This window comes from Pelodiscus sinensis, chromosome 11, assembly GCF_052426305.1.
Source record: "Pelodiscus sinensis isolate ZL-2025 chromosome 11, ASM5242630v1, whole genome shotgun sequence".
Taxonomy (NCBI): Eukaryota; Metazoa; Chordata; order Testudines; family Trionychidae; genus Pelodiscus; species Pelodiscus sinensis.
In genome coordinates, this window is record NC_143062.1 from 40942564 (window position 1) to 40961815 (window position 19252).

The 19252-nt window shown below is 40.0% G+C and overlaps 1 protein-coding gene across 1 annotated transcript in view; it reads right to left on the bottom strand.

The window, feature by feature from the left end:
* Window positions 1-4466: 4466 nt before the first annotated feature.
* Window positions 4467-19252, bottom strand: part of PPP4R2 (protein phosphatase 4 regulatory subunit 2) — a 40867-nt gene continuing 26081 nt past the window's right edge. Inside the window, exons 4-9 of the mRNA XM_075938649.2 lie at window positions 14480-14573; window positions 12656-12693; window positions 10390-10464; window positions 9175-9318; window positions 8162-8427; window positions 4467-6794 (exon numbers count right to left, since the gene is read on the bottom strand). Of these exons, the coding sequence (XP_075794764.2) occupies window positions 6481-6794; window positions 8162-8427; window positions 9175-9318; window positions 10390-10464; window positions 12656-12693; window positions 14480-14573 (931 nt within the window). The 3' untranslated portion in view covers window positions 4467-6480. The remainder of the gene's footprint in view (window positions 6795-8161; window positions 8428-9174; window positions 9319-10389; window positions 10465-12655; window positions 12694-14479; window positions 14574-19252) is intronic.

The window sequence follows — 19252 nt, forward strand, 5'->3', positions numbered from 1 at the left end:
TTTGCAAACCCTCAACCTCAACTTTCAGCCTGTTATTCTGCTGATTCACCATGCGGGTGTTTTGGGGGTGCTGCTTTGGACGATGCTGTTTGAATCCTCTATGCTGAGGTGCAGAGTAAGGGAAGGATTGGTGACTTTGGTAGGGGTGCGTAGCATCTGCACCTGTAGGGAGGCGTATACATGCCTAATGTTGTTAGGGCAGTTCTTGAGTCCTTACTGGTATGGAGGACTTCATCTGTTTTCTCTGAAAATAGTTTCTGTCTGTCAAAGGAGAGATCCTCCACCTTAGACTGTAGTCCTTTGGGCATCCCCGCAGACTGAAGCCATGAAGCTCTGTGAATCACTACTGATGTTGCAGTAGCTGACGCGGCTATATCTGCAATGTCCGACGCAATTTGGAGGGCTGTACAAGAAGAAGCATAACCTTCCTGTACCACCGATTTTAAAATCTGTCATTGTCTGGAAGACGTTCTATAAGTGTGGTCAAGTTTGTATAATTATCAAAGTTATGGTTAGCGAGGAGGGCCACATAGTTGGCCATTCTAAACGTCAATGTGGTCAACAAATAAACTTTTCTGTCAAAAAGATCCATTCTTTTGGCATCTTTGTCATTGTTGTTTTTATATTGTGGGGACTTGGCCTTCTGCTGTGCCACATCAACCACAAAGGAGTTGGGTTGAGAATGTGTGAAGAGAAAATCCATCCCTTTGGCGGGTATGGAATATTTTTTATCCGCTCTCTTGTTGGTTGCGGGGACTGAAGCAGGTGTTTGCCAAATGTCATCCACTATCTCTAAAATAGCCTTGTCAAGGGGCAAGGTAACCTTTGATTTTTGGGAGAGCTATACTTTTTCAGGAGATGGTGTTGTTTCTCTTGCACCTCTGTAATCTGGACCTCCTGACTAGCAGCAACTCGCTTAAAGAGGTCCTGAAACTGTCAGAGGGTCATCAGTCAGCAATGAGACCCATGGAATTACTGCCTCGTCGGGCAAAGAAGATGGATTCGTCAGGGAGACTCTCTGTGGCTGGTTGTGGTCAGAAAGTTGACCTTCTTCAGGGTCAGTGAGTTGGGGTGTCTGGGATGGAATTTGTGTGCGGGGAGGTGAGGGGGCATGTCAACTGGAATAGGAGAGGCCACACAGCTTCATCGTGAATCTCATCGGTGACAGCAAAGTGACCAGTGGCGAGAATAGTGAAATGATGTGCTGAACGATGATATTCATAACAATTGTAACTGCGGTGGCAACCACAGTAATGCCTGGTAGGCGAGGAATGTCTAGAGGAGATGGTGTTCCTGCAATCGCCATGACAGCAAGCATAAGCTGGCAGTGTGGGCAATCTGGATCTTGACGATACAGGAGACAGATGTGTGCCAGTGCTGATCATAATAATGAGGTGAAAAGGAACAGTGTGCCATTGCATTATGGTATTCCGCAGTAGTACAATGTCTTGGAACTTGAACAGGTGGAGGTGATGGTGCCGGTGATGGCAAAAGAGGCTCCAGAGAAAAAGTGATGCATTCAGGGCTGGGGGAGGGGGTAGCAACCCAATGTGATTGACGCCGGGCCTTAGTTGGTGCTGAGAGTTGTGCTGATGCCACCTCCAATGGACTCGGTAAAGTAGAGGCTCTGTCTGGTGCTGACATCAGTGCCAGCAACGGCTATGGTGAGGCAAGTGGTGCTGGTGCGGAATGTGCCACCGGTGCAGAGCACTCTGTCAATGCTGGCTTGAGTATTGGTGCTGATTCCGACACTGGTAGCTGTGCCACAGGTGACATCGGTGCCGACTCATGGGCCAGTAGCAATTTCTGCACCAGGCTGGAATCCGGTGTAGACATATTGTGACCCATCTTCATTTTGTCAGGGCAGCGGGCAAGAGCTGTGCCCGAAGTGCCTGGTTTGTCATGGACGCTGACAGAGGTTGGTGGCAGAGATCTGGTGGAGAGGGTCTCTTTTTCACCAAATAGCAAAATGGCAGCAAAGTGGCCTGGTGTTTTGTCGGCTCTGGTGGAGTCGACCAAGGTGGGGAGGGCTCCGTCCCTAGGGACTACTGGAGTGCTGTGTCAAACAAAAGCATCCTAAGCCTCATTTCCCTCTCTCTTCTTGCTTGAGTTGTTAATTTAGAGCAATGAAGGCATTTTTGGGGAATATGCCTTTCTCCCAAACACCGAATACAGCGGGAGTGCCATCTGACGTGGGCATCAGGTCCCAGCCAGTATCACATTTTTAAACCTGGGTGATCCAGGCATCATCATGTCTTCTCCCTCCTCCCCACCCCTTTCTTTTTTTTTTTTTTAAATGGGCAGTACTGAGACATTTGTCTTTTCCTTTTCTCTCTTTTTTTAAAATGATTGTATAACTAGTAAAGCTATTGTTGAAGACTAATTAACTACTACTAAAAACTACTACTACTACTAAGAACTAACTAATTTTTTGTTGTTCTGACAGGATTTCAGGAGAGGGAGCTCACTCCATCTGCGACCGAGGAAAAGTTAGGATGAACTGGCAGGAGCCAGACCATGTGCACTAAGAAATGTTGTGAAGGGCACAAGGCGCCTAGAGTACATGCGCGGTCCAGCAGACCACTGCTGACCAATCTCCAATCTGCAGTACTGGGACAAACCCGATACCTACACTGGAGTACTCACAGGGACATCACTCAAAGAACAACATCTATTATCTCAGAAGCAAATGCATGTGCTTGCATCAAGAGACATACAAACCTCCCATTACTGCAAGTACCTACCTGCTCTATTATATTTTACCTACAGCAATTGCACATGCAAGTTTGGCATCCACTTGGAAAAAGAAAAGCAAGCCCCCCCAATACAGTCCATTTTGCATTTGGAGAATTTTAAATACTTTGCCCTGCTCACACAATGAGATTCTGTGGCAGTCAGGAGAAACCAGGCAATCAGTTCCTTTGCACTAACTACCAGAGGTAAACCCTGCCTCTTTAGGGAGGAAAACCTATTAAAAGCCCATTTTAACAGAGCAGGTTTCAACTATTTCATGAACAAACTACACCAAGAGAGCTGAATGCAGTTCAAACTCAATTTCCAAATTAAGTACTCCCTCCTGAAATGTTTATTTAGCCAGAGGGCTAAATAAACATTTGTGCTGTGTACAGAAAAGCCTTAGGCATAGATTTGATATAAAAGTTTGGATATGGATTTTTACCTTGCCCATCTACATCAACAGATGATCCTAGGGTACTAGTTTAGATCCAACCTGTACTTGGCTGTGTGTGGTATGCAAAAGATAGATTCTAAGATGGTATGGGAGGGTCTAACTTTTTTGGGGGGGGTGGGTGCTGCACACATTGGATAATCCAAAGGAAATAACAAAGGGGTCAGGTTTTATCATGCTCAGTTTGTGAAATAAGGAACTATACATCCTCTCTCGTTCTGTAAAACTGAACTTGTTCATGTAGGCCCAGTAGTTCTGGGATCGTAAATAGACAATCTTGAAGGTGTGAGCATGTAAAAGCACTCCATCAGACCCATCACTTATTTAGTCTGCTGCCTGAGGGCCAGATTCTGAAAGGTGATGGGCACCTGCAATTTCCATTAAAATGCCTCAAATGGGTACATTTAAAAACGTCAACTCCAAATTCTAATTCCAGTGCAGGAAAACTAAAAGGACTATTCCATCTTCAGTTTTTCCCTATTACAGTATTAATAGTTGTAGCATGAACACAGTGTAAAGTAAAACCAACTAGACTTAACCACGTGCCACAGCAGTCAGGTCTAAATTGTAATAGTGTTATATAGCACCCAAATATTTTAGTTGAAAAATGTTAATTAGTAATGTAGATTTTTAGAGTAGTATTGCATCTTCCGCAATACCACTGAATTCTGAATGTTGACTGTTTGCAGCCTTAAGTCTGAGAGACTAACACTCATCAAAACGAGCACAGGACTATTCTTAGAATAACTGGCTATTCCTTACAAGTGAGGGTGTACAATTAAAAAAAAGATGGCACATGCTGCTACATGCTTAATTCATGTATGTAAATGCTAAAATAGCATGTACAAAATGTATGCAGTTGTGGTAGTTGTAGATATTAGTCTTCTTTAAAAATAAAGCCATAAATGTGGAGATAGGAGTACATGTAGTTACATTCATTTATAATGGTAGGAAACAAAGGCTGTCTATGCAGTCACACATATTGGAGATCTGACTATGCCTTTACTTTGGAATCACAGGATACCAACTACTAGCATATGCAGAATGTTTGCAATGTGTGCACTTACCTGTGCTATTTTGTAAGTTATTAAATATTTCTGCATTTAACCATTAACTAACTCTGTATGGGATGTATTCAAGCTGAATTTACTTTAAAAAAAATTCTGCAAAAAAGTAAAATTTGCTGATTAACAAGGGGATCCTTCTCATTCATTCAAGCAAGTTTTAAAACCGTTCTGCAACAGTAACGTTGCTAAAATAAACATATCAAAAGGTCATAGATGTTTAAAGAATAGGTTTATTGACAATATTTTCACAAACAAACATTCTAAAGAAAATTTCAGAAATCTCTAAATTTTAAAAATTGAGTTTTGTTCTCATTGGCAAAATATTTTCAAAAAAGTAAGATGTCACTAGCTGTCATTTTTTGAAAAAGCTTCCCTAATTCCAACATGTTGGTGCAGTCCTTTCATTTTTTATTATACATATCTTATCCTTCAGCAAAAAAGAAAAATGGATGTTTGATTTCTGTTCAGGGAACACTAACCCCTAGAATATATTAAAAAAAACAAAACAAAACAAAAAACCAAGCAAGCCTCTCCCCTGAACTCATCCTGTCAGCTTTGAACTAGATGGGCAACAAAGTCAGTAAGTAGTACATTACCTTACAAATATACAAACTGAGCCAAATTATTCAGGTATTATTCAAAAGCTGTATTTTCCCAAACATATATATAAAGCATACCACATAGTAACAAGATACTGTTAAGCATGCGTTTTTGGGGGTCATTTTTGTACTTCAGGAATCTGAACTTCAACTAAAAAATGGGATCCTTTTATATTGTGATAAAAATGTACTCGAATGTTTTATAACATTAATATTTATTGCTTTATATGAATACTGTATTGAAAGCCCAAGCATTCAGTTTACACACAGAAATTATACAATTATATACCGTTTCACAATGGCAGTGAGCACTCATTACAATCTACAAAAATCTACAGAAATTTAAAAACTCTAAATATCAAAAAGGTACAATTGAAGAAACAGGTATAAATTTGGCAACCAGTAATTGTGACTGGGAGGTTGCAGCTTGCATGTCTTTAAATATGGGAATTTGAAAAGATTGTGAGTTTAAAGCAGTAGTTGTGCTTTGAGCTGGTTTGAAAAAAAAATAACACTGGCTGTCAAAGTAGCATGTTCAAAAATATTTAGTTCACTTCCAAAATGTTTTATAAATTATGGTGATTTATATGCACTCCTAAAATGTTTAGTTATTTAGCTCAGGTACATAACTAAGGTAATATATTAATTCTTCTAATACAGTGTTGTACCCTACCAATGCCATTTGCATACATTTGAATAATTCTGAAAGAAACCCTCTAATATTCACAATGCTCTGAGAAGCACTTGAAGGCAGGTAGCTGTCCAATTTTTCAGACAATTTGTTATCAAGTTTGCAAATGTTCCATCTACAAAAGTTTAAGCTCGAGTTTTGATTACTTTGTTCTCAACATAAAGCACATTTTCTCAAATGAAATCTTTTCACTCAGGCACCTCAGAAGTATATAAAAGCATTGTAGTCTGAACAGTTTTCTTGGAATGTGTGTAACCTGGTGTTTACAATAATGCTAGGATGTCCAGTGTTCCATATGGGCCAGATTTTATTTGGTTTCTTAAGAGGCAAAAAACTGCCTTGAGAGGTGAACTCAGTCTTTTCCAATAGAAAAAGTGTACACTGTATTCATCTTTTGTAGAAACAGAAAAATATAACATTTTCCCCCCTTAGAATAGTGTGTGTGTGTGTATAGTAACATTTTAAACACAATTTAAGATTCCACAGTATGTAGTCAAAAGTCTGGAAACCAGCATGAAACCTTATGGTTCACATGTTGAAACTGTAACCAAATTATGAAGTAACTGCTATAGCTGTCAGAGAAAGACCAGACACTAAGCTTTCTTGCATACGTATAACTAAATGTGATAATCTCCAAAAAAGTTGTCAAAATTATAATCACCTTCCAGTTTAAAAACTTTTATTCTAAATAAAAAAAACTATACACAAACCACTGATTTGACCAAACCGAAAAGTCAGCGGTAAGCAGGACCTGAAGGAGCTGGTATTCACAGTTCTTAACATGTATGACTCCTTCAGGGTTCAATCCATGGAGAAGTTTATTTTACAGCCTGCTTCTCTTGTAAAACTAAAGGTCCACTTTATTACATAAAATTATTTATACAGTGTAAAATCAGAGCCTTATGGAAAATACTGCATCTAAGTGTATTTAAATTATTAGTCTTGCTCCATTGGTTCTTCTGCAGCTTCTGTGGCTTCATCACTGTTTTCCATAGGGGTCTCTGATGAAGTTTCAGGAGTTTCACTGGCATATGATTCTAATTCTTCAGTTTCATTGCAGTCAGCTCCCCTAATGACAGATCCACTACTTTCACTGTCTTCAGAACGTAAAACCTTCTCTACTTGAGACTGGTCAGATTCTTCCATTTGATTATTTTCCTCTGAGATCTCTTCATTCACACTTAAGGATTCAGTGTCTTTTTCTTGATTTTTTCTTTCTGGAGCAACATCTCTTGAGGACATGAAGGACTCTGAAAGCATTTACATTAATGACAGTGTTAACAATGCATTCTTTTTAAAAGACATCATCAATAGTATTAAATTAGTTTGAATCCCCAAACATTTACACTAGGAAACTGATTTATAATATAAAAATGCATTCGTCTATTTTTCCTCTATAGAAAAGTGAGCTGATGTAAATTTTAAACTGAGTCAGCTTAAATCAGGGCTACTCCACATGCAGCCCGAATGCGGCCCACGGTCTGTTTGTTTGTGGCCCACCGTGCGGTTCAGGTTTATGCGGGGCTCAACACATTGCCCACGAGTGGAATCCTTTGAACATGACCTGGACTAGGAACATGCTCCACAACTGTGAGGCATCTCCCAGGGAGGGTGAGCACTGAAAGATGCAAGAGGCTGGCTAGGACAGACAGGTACAGGGTGTTCGTGTTTCTAGCCCCGAGGGAGGAGGTGCTGGGTGTGCCGGGGCACTTTGGGAAGTGCTGGCTGCTTAGCCTTGTGTGCAGAGCCTGAGAGGTGCTAACTGACTCAGACTGGCCACATTTGTGTCCAGCGTTGCAGCTTAAGGCTTAATCTTTATATTCATGCCTGTCAGTGTGAAAGAAGCTATTTGCATGTATATGCAACCACACTTAAGTTGCATCGTCTGCATGTGCTGAGAGTATCATTGTGGCCCCCAGGGCTTCCAAAGTTGAGTAGCCCTGTCTTAAACATACTTAAAGTTACCAACTTCCACAACATCATGTTATATACAATATTATATTATAAATTTTAATGGTGTCAGACTACATTCAGCTGTGTGATTTTATACACAGAAGCTTTTAAATGATGAATGGACTTTTCTTACTTTTCCACATTCCCCAAGGATAGCTACTGTTCTTGATAATAGTTAAGCACAAGATTGAACAAAGTGTACATCAAAAATTCCATCCAGCAGGATATTTTACAAACTAAGCAGTGAACCTTGAATATAGGCAATCAGAACAGAAAAGAGAAAGAATATGAAGTACAACCTTGATATCAATTCATGCCAGCTTCTTCTAGATAGTAATATATATTTCTTTACTCTGCACTAGTGCCTGATTCATGGACCTTTGGGTAGTGCTCAGCATTGTAACTCACATGGTGGTTACGTTTTTGATTTGCTACCCTGCCACTGTTGGAGAGATTTACAAACTGCTGAATGATGCTCAGCCCCAAAGAAAAGAATCATCTTATGTTCACTTAGTTTTATTCCTAAATTACAGCAAACTGTCAAGTGTAGTCCCACCGTAACCAGACTTCAAGAGAAGGAAGGTCCCAGAGTAGAACTGGATACAATCTAGAGGATTCCCTGTCCCTAGCTAAAGATTACATAATATGGGTAAATCTGAAATACCTTCTTCCTCTTCCTCTGTACAGTGCTGTCTGGCACAGCTAGTATCTTTTTCTTTATCCTGAGATGTAGATGTTTCAGTCTCTTCTGCCATGACTGAGGAGACTTCACTCGAGGCAGTTTGGTTAGATGTCTCTCTTGCTTCCCCTTCTTTGTCAAATTTAAGTCTTTTTACCTCATGTCCCTCTGCTTCCACAGGATCATCTTCAGGATGCTTATTTTTTATAGGGCTGCCTTGAGTACCTTCTGATTCAGATGCTGGTGATTCACTGTAAGACCCAAAGAAGTCATGTCTGGGTATCAAAAAACATTCACATCTTGCCCCATTTCTCAAACTGCCCCTCTGAGATCAACAGAGATATATATGGGAGGTTGTTCCTTGCAAGGTATTGTTCTCCATGAGAGGTTCTACACTGTAGAACTCAATCTGCTCATTACTGGCCAAAGTCTGGCATTATTAAATTTTCACGTGTGAAGTACAGACCACTCTTTTTGCCAGAAGAGTGAATTGGGCTGATATATAATAGGCCTAGACTATGTTTTATTATAATTTGAGGAAAAGAAGATCTATAAGTAACAAGCATTTATGATTTTAAATATACTGGTTTTAATGCACCATCCCAGCAGTAGTTAAATGTGGAAACATGGAATCCCATCTTAATGCAACATTATTTTTCATTCGCACTCTTACCAGATATTTACACAATCAGAAAAGAACTGGACTATTATAAATATATAAAAACTCAGCAAGTAAAGCCGAGGAACAGTTTCAATTACACATTATTCCATTACAGAGAGTCACACTAATACAAATCTTCACTTTGCATATCCAGAACAACAAAAAATAGAAAGTATATATCTAATGGAGGTGAGTATGTACCACAATCTTTTTGAAAATTCATATTGCAGAACTGATTCTTACCAAAGGTACATTTTGCTTTAAAAATCTTTACAAAATTGTAAGTGCAGACCATGAAAGTAATGAAATATTGAATTAGGTATTATTTTCTACAAACCTGTGGGTTTTTTCTTCCTTTTGTTGCAAGCTTGATTCTTTGTTGTCTGTGCTGTCTGGCAAACCATTTGTTGTCATAGGCGTCGACAAAGAAACCTTTGGCCGATTTACTGGTCTGGGAGTTCCAGGACCATTTATATTAGATCTAAAAAACAACAATTCATTTTACACCTTTTAGTTAAACAATTAAAATACACTCTAAATCGGGCCTGCCAAGTCACCGGATCTGGCCCACAGACCACCCTGCTGGAACCCTCAGGCACGCTGCTGCCACAGTTTAAAGTGCAGTCCATGAGGCTCTCTGCTCTACTGGGAGGGGGAGGCTGTATGTTATCTCCCAGCCTCCAGCCCAATCCTCAGCTCCTATTGGCTGGAAACAACCAGTCAATAGGAGCTGAGAGATTGGCCTGGGGCAGCACAAGCCTCTTTTCCTTCCTAGAGCTCAGAATCATGTGGAGGGAACAAGCCCGCAGTTTGAAGTAACCTAGGGCTGCAGCAAGCGGGGAGGCCAGCCTGCCTTTGGGTTGCTATAGGGCAGCTGGCTTAGGTATGCGCCTCCCAGTCAGAGCCTGGCACCCCTGCCCCTCCTGCACCCCAACTCCCTCCCCCAGGTTACCATCCAAAACCTCTGCACCCCTCTGCCCCAAGTCACAATTCCCTCCCAGACTTTGCACCTCCTCTTAGAGCACCTTCCCCAGCCCAGAATCCTCTCCTGCACCCTTACTTCCTCCCTGATCCTACACCCCAATCCCCTGACCCAGTTAACAACCCCCTCCTTCTCCCAAATTCCCTCTCAGACCTCATACCATCTCCTGCACCCCAGTCCCTTGTGCCCTTCTGCACCCAACCTCCACCCTAGGCCCCACATCTCCACAGAAAAGTGCAACCATTGACCACTTATAAAAATCTTAGAGTGGCTCCCCTCAACAAAAATTATTGCCCACCCCTGCTCTAAATTAAAAAAACCTGGAAAAGGAACCTGGTCACTTATTTTCATTTTCAAAGCTGAATTATTTAGCTCAAATTCCAACACATCTCATCATGCAAAAATCAATCAAGTCCACCTCTATATGAACAGGACTAAAAAAATTTTCACATGTCAATAACACTACTATGGCAAGATGTCCTGGCCAGTTGCTTCCAAAACCGTAGAACTTTTCTTCATCCTATCACACCCCCACACAAACATGTTGCCTCTTGAAACTACTCAACTTACCTCTCTGAATAACCTGGTGAGTTTCCTGGAAACATAACACCATTCATCCTGTTTAAACTATTGGAATTATTTTTCCTATGAGAAATCAAAAATTACACTTAGCAACTTAAGGCTCCTTAGTTCCCAGAAGGAGATCAAAAAAATAATTTCTTGATTAAACGTAATTACAGATTTCAATTAAAACAGAGTATAGGAATACTTTAACTAAAATGACTTCAATACCCATTAAGTGACTAATTAAGCACACTGTCATCTGCCTTTGCCCTGCGTATCTTGACATCCTCTAATTTCCTATAAATAAAATAAAAGGCATATTTATGTTCAACAGGACTATACACACATTTAAAGTGAAGCATATGCGTAAGTGTTTGCTGGACTGGGGTTCTACATTTTAAACTCTGCAGGCAGGAACAGTGTCTACTGGATATGTAAGCCACCATGGATAGATACAAAAAATAAAACTGCCATGACAACAAACCTTCATTAAACGTCAGTTTCCCTCATATCACATACTTTGGAGGACAATACTCTTCTCACAGAACAGGTGCTGATCCAGTAAGAATACCTTGATATCCTATACCATGGGTAGGCAGAAGGGCCTCCGGGGGCCGGATCCGGCCCGCCAAGCGGGTGGATCTTGCCCATGGAGGCCTTGCTACTCTCCCACCCCCAGGCATTAATTGATCTGGGGACAGGGGAGTGCATGAAGCCTCCTCCCGCCCTGCCAGGCGCACATGGTGCTTTGAAGCACCTCATGCTGCTTGCAGGGCAGGCAGGGAGGAAGGGAGTGAGGAGGGAGCAGAGGAGGCTTTGTGCGCTCCCCTGCCTCAGGACCAATCAAGACCTGGGTGAGAAGGAGCTGCATGAAGCTTCCTTTGCCCTGCCCCGGCCCTGCGAGAAGCCCGCAGCACTTCAAAGTGCCACATGCTCCTCTCACAGAGGGAGGAGGCTTCCTGCACTCCCCCACCCCCCAGGACGATTAGCCTGGGGGTGGGGGAGCATGCCAATCTTCTTCCAGGGCATGGGTGCCTAGTGGGAAGGGGGAGGGCAAAGGGAGGGCAAAGTCATGGTCTGGGGGTGGGTAGCCCCACCCCTTCCTGTTCAGGCCCCGCCCCTTCCGGGGTGGTCAGGGGATATTTTAAAATTTTTTGAAGTGGCCCCCAGGCAAAAATTATTGCCCATCCCTGTCCTACACTATATGATCCTATTCAACATCTTCAGGTTCTGACATGTGGGGTTTTCATTTACCTGTGTGTAACACGTGCCGTCCTTAACCAATATGACAAGCGCAGTACTGTCCTTGTAATACTTAGTCCTGCCTCAATGAAGGCATCTAGACTACATGACCTACCACTTCTACACTGCTATATTATAACTTCATTTTAAAACAAAAGGTTTGGAAGAATTTTTCTCTGTGCTTTACCTAGCTTCTTCGAATGAGTATGGTAAGAGGCGGCTTTCCTCTCCTAGACAACTCAATGGCACTAAAGCCACTTTTCTGAAGTCAATTTTCTTTCATACAACTAGCATTTCTCTATCAAATTACTCCCCTTCATTTCCCCTTCACTGTCTCCAGGTCCTGTATATTACTTTGCAATCTTCTAGGCACTCAGACTTGATCTTGTTTTATGTAAATAGTCATAGGAGCACCAAACTATCTACTGTAGGGCAACCTTGGTAGGGGTAGGTATCCTCTCTTGAAAGGATCCGTGGAAGGCAAGAATCTATATTCCCTTTGATTCTGTTCAAATAAAATCCTAATCTTTTTTTAAAAGACCCAAATTTACCCCCACTTTTGTGCCCTCACTTAGCACTGTGTGTGCCAAACTGCTGTTCAGAGCAAATTTTTGCAGAAAGAATTAATCTCTGAAGAAAAGAGTTTATTAAAAAAGCTGACAAACCACTAATAGAATGGCATCATCCTCACTCTTATAACTGAGTCGTTGTGTAATGCACTTATGCATTGCTTTGTATGAATAACCTGTGCTGTACATTTTGGCTCAGGAGCTTGGTTTTCATCCCAAAATTACTATACAGGTAGAAAAGCAAGCAATACATCCCTGCAGGACACCTTCACCTCTTTTGCCACACAAAGCCTGAGAGATTTGAAGAGCATCTGTTTAACTCATTGACATGGAAGTTGAATTTTGTAGTACATGTATGAATCTTGGCAAGGAGATATCATTACTGCCAGCAACATGGAGAACAAAAAACCTCTTATGTTACTCCCAAATCTTTAAATAGTTGAAATTAATCTTATGCTTACTCTGAAGACGGGTATACACAGCTCACAACCATGACATTCTGTAATACCAAGAGGAAAAAAAAGCATTGTGAGTTTAGAAGCAGAAGGAAACGTTTCTGATCCAGACAGAACTTGAAGTTTTATACATGAAAGCAAGATTTAAACAAAAAAATTACCTGATAAAAGTAACACTACAGAATGTTAAATTAGATTATTCTGAAGGCAAATACGACCTTCAGAGTAGTTTTCACCTACTAAAATCCTCAAACAATGGTAAAGGTGCTTTGCTGATGAGAAGAATACAAACCAAATAAGACTTACACCATATTGCAATTACAATGGAGGTCAAAGCAATGTAAACCACATTTTGGTGAGGTCTGTAACTTAGATGATTCTAATTACAAGCAGCTGATGCTCCACATGAAGCTGAAAATCTCAAGTTGCTGCTAGTCAGTGCTCTTCCCCAGTGGTAGGTGGCAAAGTTATACTAGTTATAACCTTATGTCACATAATCACCAACTGCTGGTTTATACTAGTGCACCCAACAGTACTAGCCCCAGAAGAGCTTCACTAGTGCTACAGCAACTGTGAGAATTTCAGAAAGAAATGGCTGATGGGTAGAAAAATAGGTAATGCATATACAAGAGTACTATTCCAAAATAGTTTAGGGTGAATTATGAGAAGCCTACAACATGAAATGTTAATACTAAAAGATGTGTTGGTTACTACTAATTACAGCCCAAAACATAGTCCACCACCACAAACATCTTTCAACAGAACATCAACAGAAGTAAAAGGCAGCAGTGATTAGTTTTATAACGAAGATGTCAAACTAGTAGTAGATTTATCGTATGTGTCAAACTGCTCTTGTTCCCCCATGATAAAGTCAGACTGTAAAATCTACACTTAAAAAAAAATCAAGGCCAAGATTTTTAAATTTGAGTGCCTAAATCTGTAACTCAAATGTAGCACCAGCTTAGTGTGCAACAACTCTTAAGTGGTGCTGTATTCTTTTCAGTGGGGTTTTAGATGCCCATGATCAATAGCCACATTTACATATAGCCATATGGAAAGGGCAGGTACAGTGCTGCAACTAGAGGAATGAACCACAATACTTAATTTTTCACTGACTGCTGCACACTACATCAGCATTACTTAACAGAAGCTTAGTTACTAAATGAGGGCTATCATCTACCCTCAAACCAACCATAGGCATCACTGGCAGATCCACTACTGACCAACAGCAGTATAGGGCCCTAATTTGCAAACCATGCACATTTCCACATGCCCTGAATCGAACTGGGCACTCCCAGGTGAACAAGTTTGACATCAATTCTGGAAGTATTACTGGATGCTTTTGGAAAACATTCTAAATAAGAGACTATAAAAAAAGTTTGGTATGCAATTAATGAGGATTTTAATGTGCTTAAAATTGCTGGAGATCTGAGAAAAACAAATCTTTGCTTCAGCTTTTTAGTCTAATTCAAACCTACAAAGCAAGGAAGGAAGAACTTGCTAGACTTAATAACTTACATGGTTGTACCCATTGCATTTCTTATCACTCAGTTATTTACTGGTGGGGCTCAGAACAGTAAGCAATATTATTTCCTGTATACATAGCAATACTGGCGCACTCCAACAGTAACAGAAAAAGACTCAATTCTGCATTTGCATTTGGGTCAAACATTTTAGAATAGCTTTTTGCAGTTCTTTTTTTAAAATTAACCAAATTGCAGTTGCTATTACAGTCATAATGAAACCAATAAAACTTTGGGAGTCATTTAAATGTTATACAATCAGTAGTTACAATTTAGCTCCAATGCCTCTGAAATGAAGACTACTTACCTTTTCCACTCCTCTAAGAAACTTGTCTGTTCCTGTGTAATTCCTCCTTGGATCTGTCAGCAACTCACAAAGTCGCTGAATAGTAAAGGGGATACTGCAATGAAATACGTAGCAATGTAAAACAATGTGTAAAAGGCTGCTAGGAAGCAACAGCACTATTGCTCTCCCAGCAGGGTGAAAAGGTTCAAACAGAGAAAGTGGAATTTAACTGAAAGCTTGCAGTAAAAACATAGTTGGCTACTTCTGCACTTGGGAGTAAGGTATAATTCCCAGATCATGTAAACACATCTCACTAGTTGTCACTGAGCTAGAATGCGAAAACAGCAGTGCAGGCATAGTAACATGCGCAGTCATGGTCTGGGCTAGCTGCCTTGAGTACATACATGCTGTGGATAGGTACCTTGGGTAGCCCATGCTACAACTTGCCTCTTCCCATGATATTGCATCTATGCTACCACTTTTAATAAGTAGCTCGATTCTTTAGTACCATTACATCTATGCAAGCTGGGAATCTCACACTCCTAACTCCCAAGTGCAGACATAGTTTTAATCTCTGATTTACATTTCTCATTTTGCATAAACACTTAGAAAACACAGCACAAACTTTTGGGAAATACATCATTCACCATGCCTTTAATTAAAAGCCCCCCAAAAACCCATCCCAAAAATCACAAGTTAGTAAGTACACTATATTCAATAATTAAGTTACATGTAGATTTCAATTCAGGAAATCAAAAGTCAGTTACAATTTAAGGTTACATTTATTAGGAAAATTATGGGGGTAAAATGTAAAAACAGTAAAAATTGTTTTAAAATCAAGATTCACATTTCTAGACCTGGCAAAAAAAAGGTGATTCTCAAGACTTACTTCGGCATTACAGTCCATATGTAATTGTTAAATTTTGTAAACAGTACAACCAGTTCATTCAGAAAAATATGGTATTTATACATTTAGTGCTGCTGGTATATCCATATACACATAAAACACCAAGTATTAGTTTTTCTAATGTACTGAAATATGACCAGACTATATACCCATATTAAATATTTTGTTCATACAGATGCATCTGTCTAGAAATTTTGTAATTGATTTAACACAAACATTAGCAAGATCAACTAACATTTTTCATTTTAGCAATGTATAATGGGATCAAACATTAAGATCAGCTGATCCTATATGCACTTCCTATAACAATATTTAATATACATTTACAGTATAGTTACATAATTAGGCATTTCTAGCAAAACTGAGTTATGGTACAGAATTACTATATTTTTAAGCATTATTCTAGCTGAGTTTGAAGTCATTATACTTGAAACACAAATTGCTTAGTACAATCTGAAGAATGAGTACTATATTTTATATATGCAAGACATTTAAAACATTATACCAAAACAGTTTGTACACACACTGAACATAATTTCATTCCTACTATGAATGGTTACAACTGTCTTGTTCAGAAATTATAGTGCTAATTGCTATAAGAAAACAAGATGAAATCAAGTTTGCAATGGGTAAATTACTCAAGCTAGAAAAGCATATTTATGCCTACTTCATTTGATAAAAAATTGATCTTGTTCAAATGTATACAGATCTGATTTTTCCACCAAGAATATGCCGGTTTAGTCAGGAATTGTCAACCAGTCATATTGGTTACTGGCATTAATTCTATTGGAAAGCCCTCAAGGCCAATGCTTTTCCTATAAATAAGCAGAAACTGAACCAGGCTAAATATCACTGATTTTATTGCGTTTTGCAGCGTCTACCATGTGTTGTGGTACAGTGGACCCAAAACAATTAAGAGGTATGCTATAAGACAGGAGCTAGCAGAATCTTCATTTATGGCATGTTGCCAACACAACTATGCAGTGGATCAATATTTATTATACATCTAAATTATGATAATCTCATCTTTATTTCACTCCTGAAGAACAAAAAAAGACCGTCACTCTGATAGGCGAATCTTTGTGGGTCAGTACAGAGCTACTTCAAATGGTAGAAAATTAAATGCATGTGAGGCTTGCTAGAAGAGCAAAAGAGCAAGAGGACAAGAATATTCCCAAAACAGACCTTCATTGTAAATTTATTTTGCATCATAAAAGAAAATTACTTGAAAGGTAGTAAGTGAGTGAATGTTATATCAAACACATTTTACCCGTCCACCAGGTGCTGGACCTCATCTGCTTACCATGGTCCAAAGTGATATTTTGACTTTTCTAACTTTGTTCCTTACACAGTTTGAGTAAAATGAGGTCGAGTTTTCCAATCCCTCTTCAAATTCTTCAATTTGTCTCCCTTGTTAGTAGTTTCAGTCACTTACCACCCCAATTTTGGTAATTTCTCAGAGGTATAAAGATGTAACTGCTGCCCATTTGTCAGATACTTTGGGGGGGGGGGGGCGAGCGCTGTAGGGAGGCACGGGACAGTACTAGACTTCCAAAGGTTGTAACAAATAACCATTTAACTCCAAATTATCTGTAGCCTTAAACATCCAGTTACACAGAACTTAAGCAGTAACAAAAATTAAAAATGGTATGTAGAAGCTTGTTAATTTTTACCATAGGACATGTGATACAACTACAAAGACAAACATACAGAAAGTAGTTCATGAAACTCATGATTTCAGCTTAGTTAGGTGATAACTGCAAATCTTATTTTATAGGGTTTGCTTCAAAGTAAATTTTAAGTTCTAATTATTTATTTTAACCTACACTATAATCTTTGATCTGAAGAGCAGCAGTACTGTCACTTTAAGCAGCTATAAAATAGTGAATGTTGTTTAACACAAAGTAGATGGCACCAGTACTATAGTATGTGCTTTCCAAGAAAATGACAACATTGAGTTACTGATTTTTTGTAAAAAATGTTTTAATTAGACTTCCAGTGGGAATGTCATCTCAGGTACAAACTATGTAAAAATCATATACAAGTACATAATACAGAAATTTTAATGCTGTGGCTTTAAATGGATTTAATTAAAATCAGGATAGCTTTGTTCATGGACAAACCAATTTCAGAATGAGCATACTGAGGAAGTTACACCTATTGTACAAAACAGGTTTCTAAACTCTTACCTAAATCCATGCACAGAATGCACTAAAGCCTAAGATTTCTTCAAGTGAGCAAAGAGATTAGGAATTCCTGCTCATTTTCATTTAATTATGAACTGCCCTTCCCAGTACCATTGTTCACAGTGCTCTAAGAGTGAGAACATGTCAGCTTCACCATCTTAGTTGGTCACATGATTAAATTATAAAGGTGAGCCAAGACAAAGTTATCATCATCAAACATGACCATTTCTCTAAGGCAGTGGTCTCCAACCTCTTAAAGTATGAGATCACTTTTTGAATATAAGTGCAATCCAGGATCTAACTCAAACCCAAATACCTTTGCCCCACCTCCTCAGTGCCCCTTCTCAAAGGCCCCACACCTGCTCACTCCATCTTTCCTTCCTTTCATCAGGCAGGAACAGAGGGTTGGGGCACAGGCTTTGGTCTTGGACTAAGGTATCTGGAGTGAGAGAAGGGCTCTGAGCTGAGCCTGGGGCAGGGGTTGGGGTGCAGGAGATGGTTCAGGGTAAAGCTCTGTAATGGAGTCTGGATCTAAGGGGGCTCAGAGCTAGGACAGGGGCTTGGGATGCAGGAAAGGGTACATGACAGACAGGGATTCAGGATGCAGGTTCTAGCTGGACTCTGCTTACCACAGGTGGCTCCTGTGTGGTGGTGCAGGGGGCCTAAGGCAGGCTTACCACTGCCCTGGCCCTGAACCACTCTCAAAAGCAGCCAGCAAATTCCCTCCATCCCAAAACCTGTTGTGCCCCCGCCCCACCCCCGTTCCATGGAGACAGAATACAGGATGGGAGAGGGAAACAACTCCAAGGCAAAGGGCAGGAGGTGCACAGCAGTAGGGGGAGGGACAGCTGAAGTGCTGCACTTAATAGCCTCTTGGCCAAACCAGTCCAGACCATCAGTCAGAGGCTCCAACATGTACCAATAGATCTCAATCTACTGGTTAGGTACCTTAGAACAGTGGTCACCAAACAAGAGTCCTAACCTAGTCATCACAACTGAGGACCAGTACCTATCCAAAAATATTCAAGATTAAAAAAAGCTTACCTCTATTTTTAAAAATAAAACCAAAAAAAACCGAGCATACTTCTACCACTGTGTTGGATGGAAGTGGTGCTAAAAAGCCAGAAACCTTAACTCAGATGTGTGCAATGCATACATATGAAAATTAGCCCTATTTGTACCAGGGAAGAGTTACTTCTTGTTGCAAAGAATTTTCCATGAGCCATAAACCTCCAGTCGTTAGTTTTGGAAATAGTTTCACTTTACTAGGAAAGGGGAAAAAGGGACATGGGAAATGTCTCAAGAGTCTTTTTGGCATAAAAGTGTCTTACATGTGGCAGGAGACTCTGGCCATGTCCCATACAATGTCAGATGAATACAAACTGATATTCTGGGTTTAAACAAGTACTACTATGTCACTTTGCAGCCACCTGAAAGAAAAAGCATATTTCTTCTGTCTGTCAGTCATTTCATCCAAAGTTACTGACTGCTGGAGAAGAAAATCACTCTTTAGTAACTACTGTTATATGATCCTTTCCTTTACAGATGAAGTGGAAAGATTAAATGTGCCCCCTTTCTTCCTATTTTATGCACACGGGAATCAAGGCTAGGAAAAACCCTGTTAGGTCAGGTCATAATAAGTATCTGCATTTTCAGACTACCCTGCAATGATCTGAAGAAGATCCATAAACTAAAATGGTA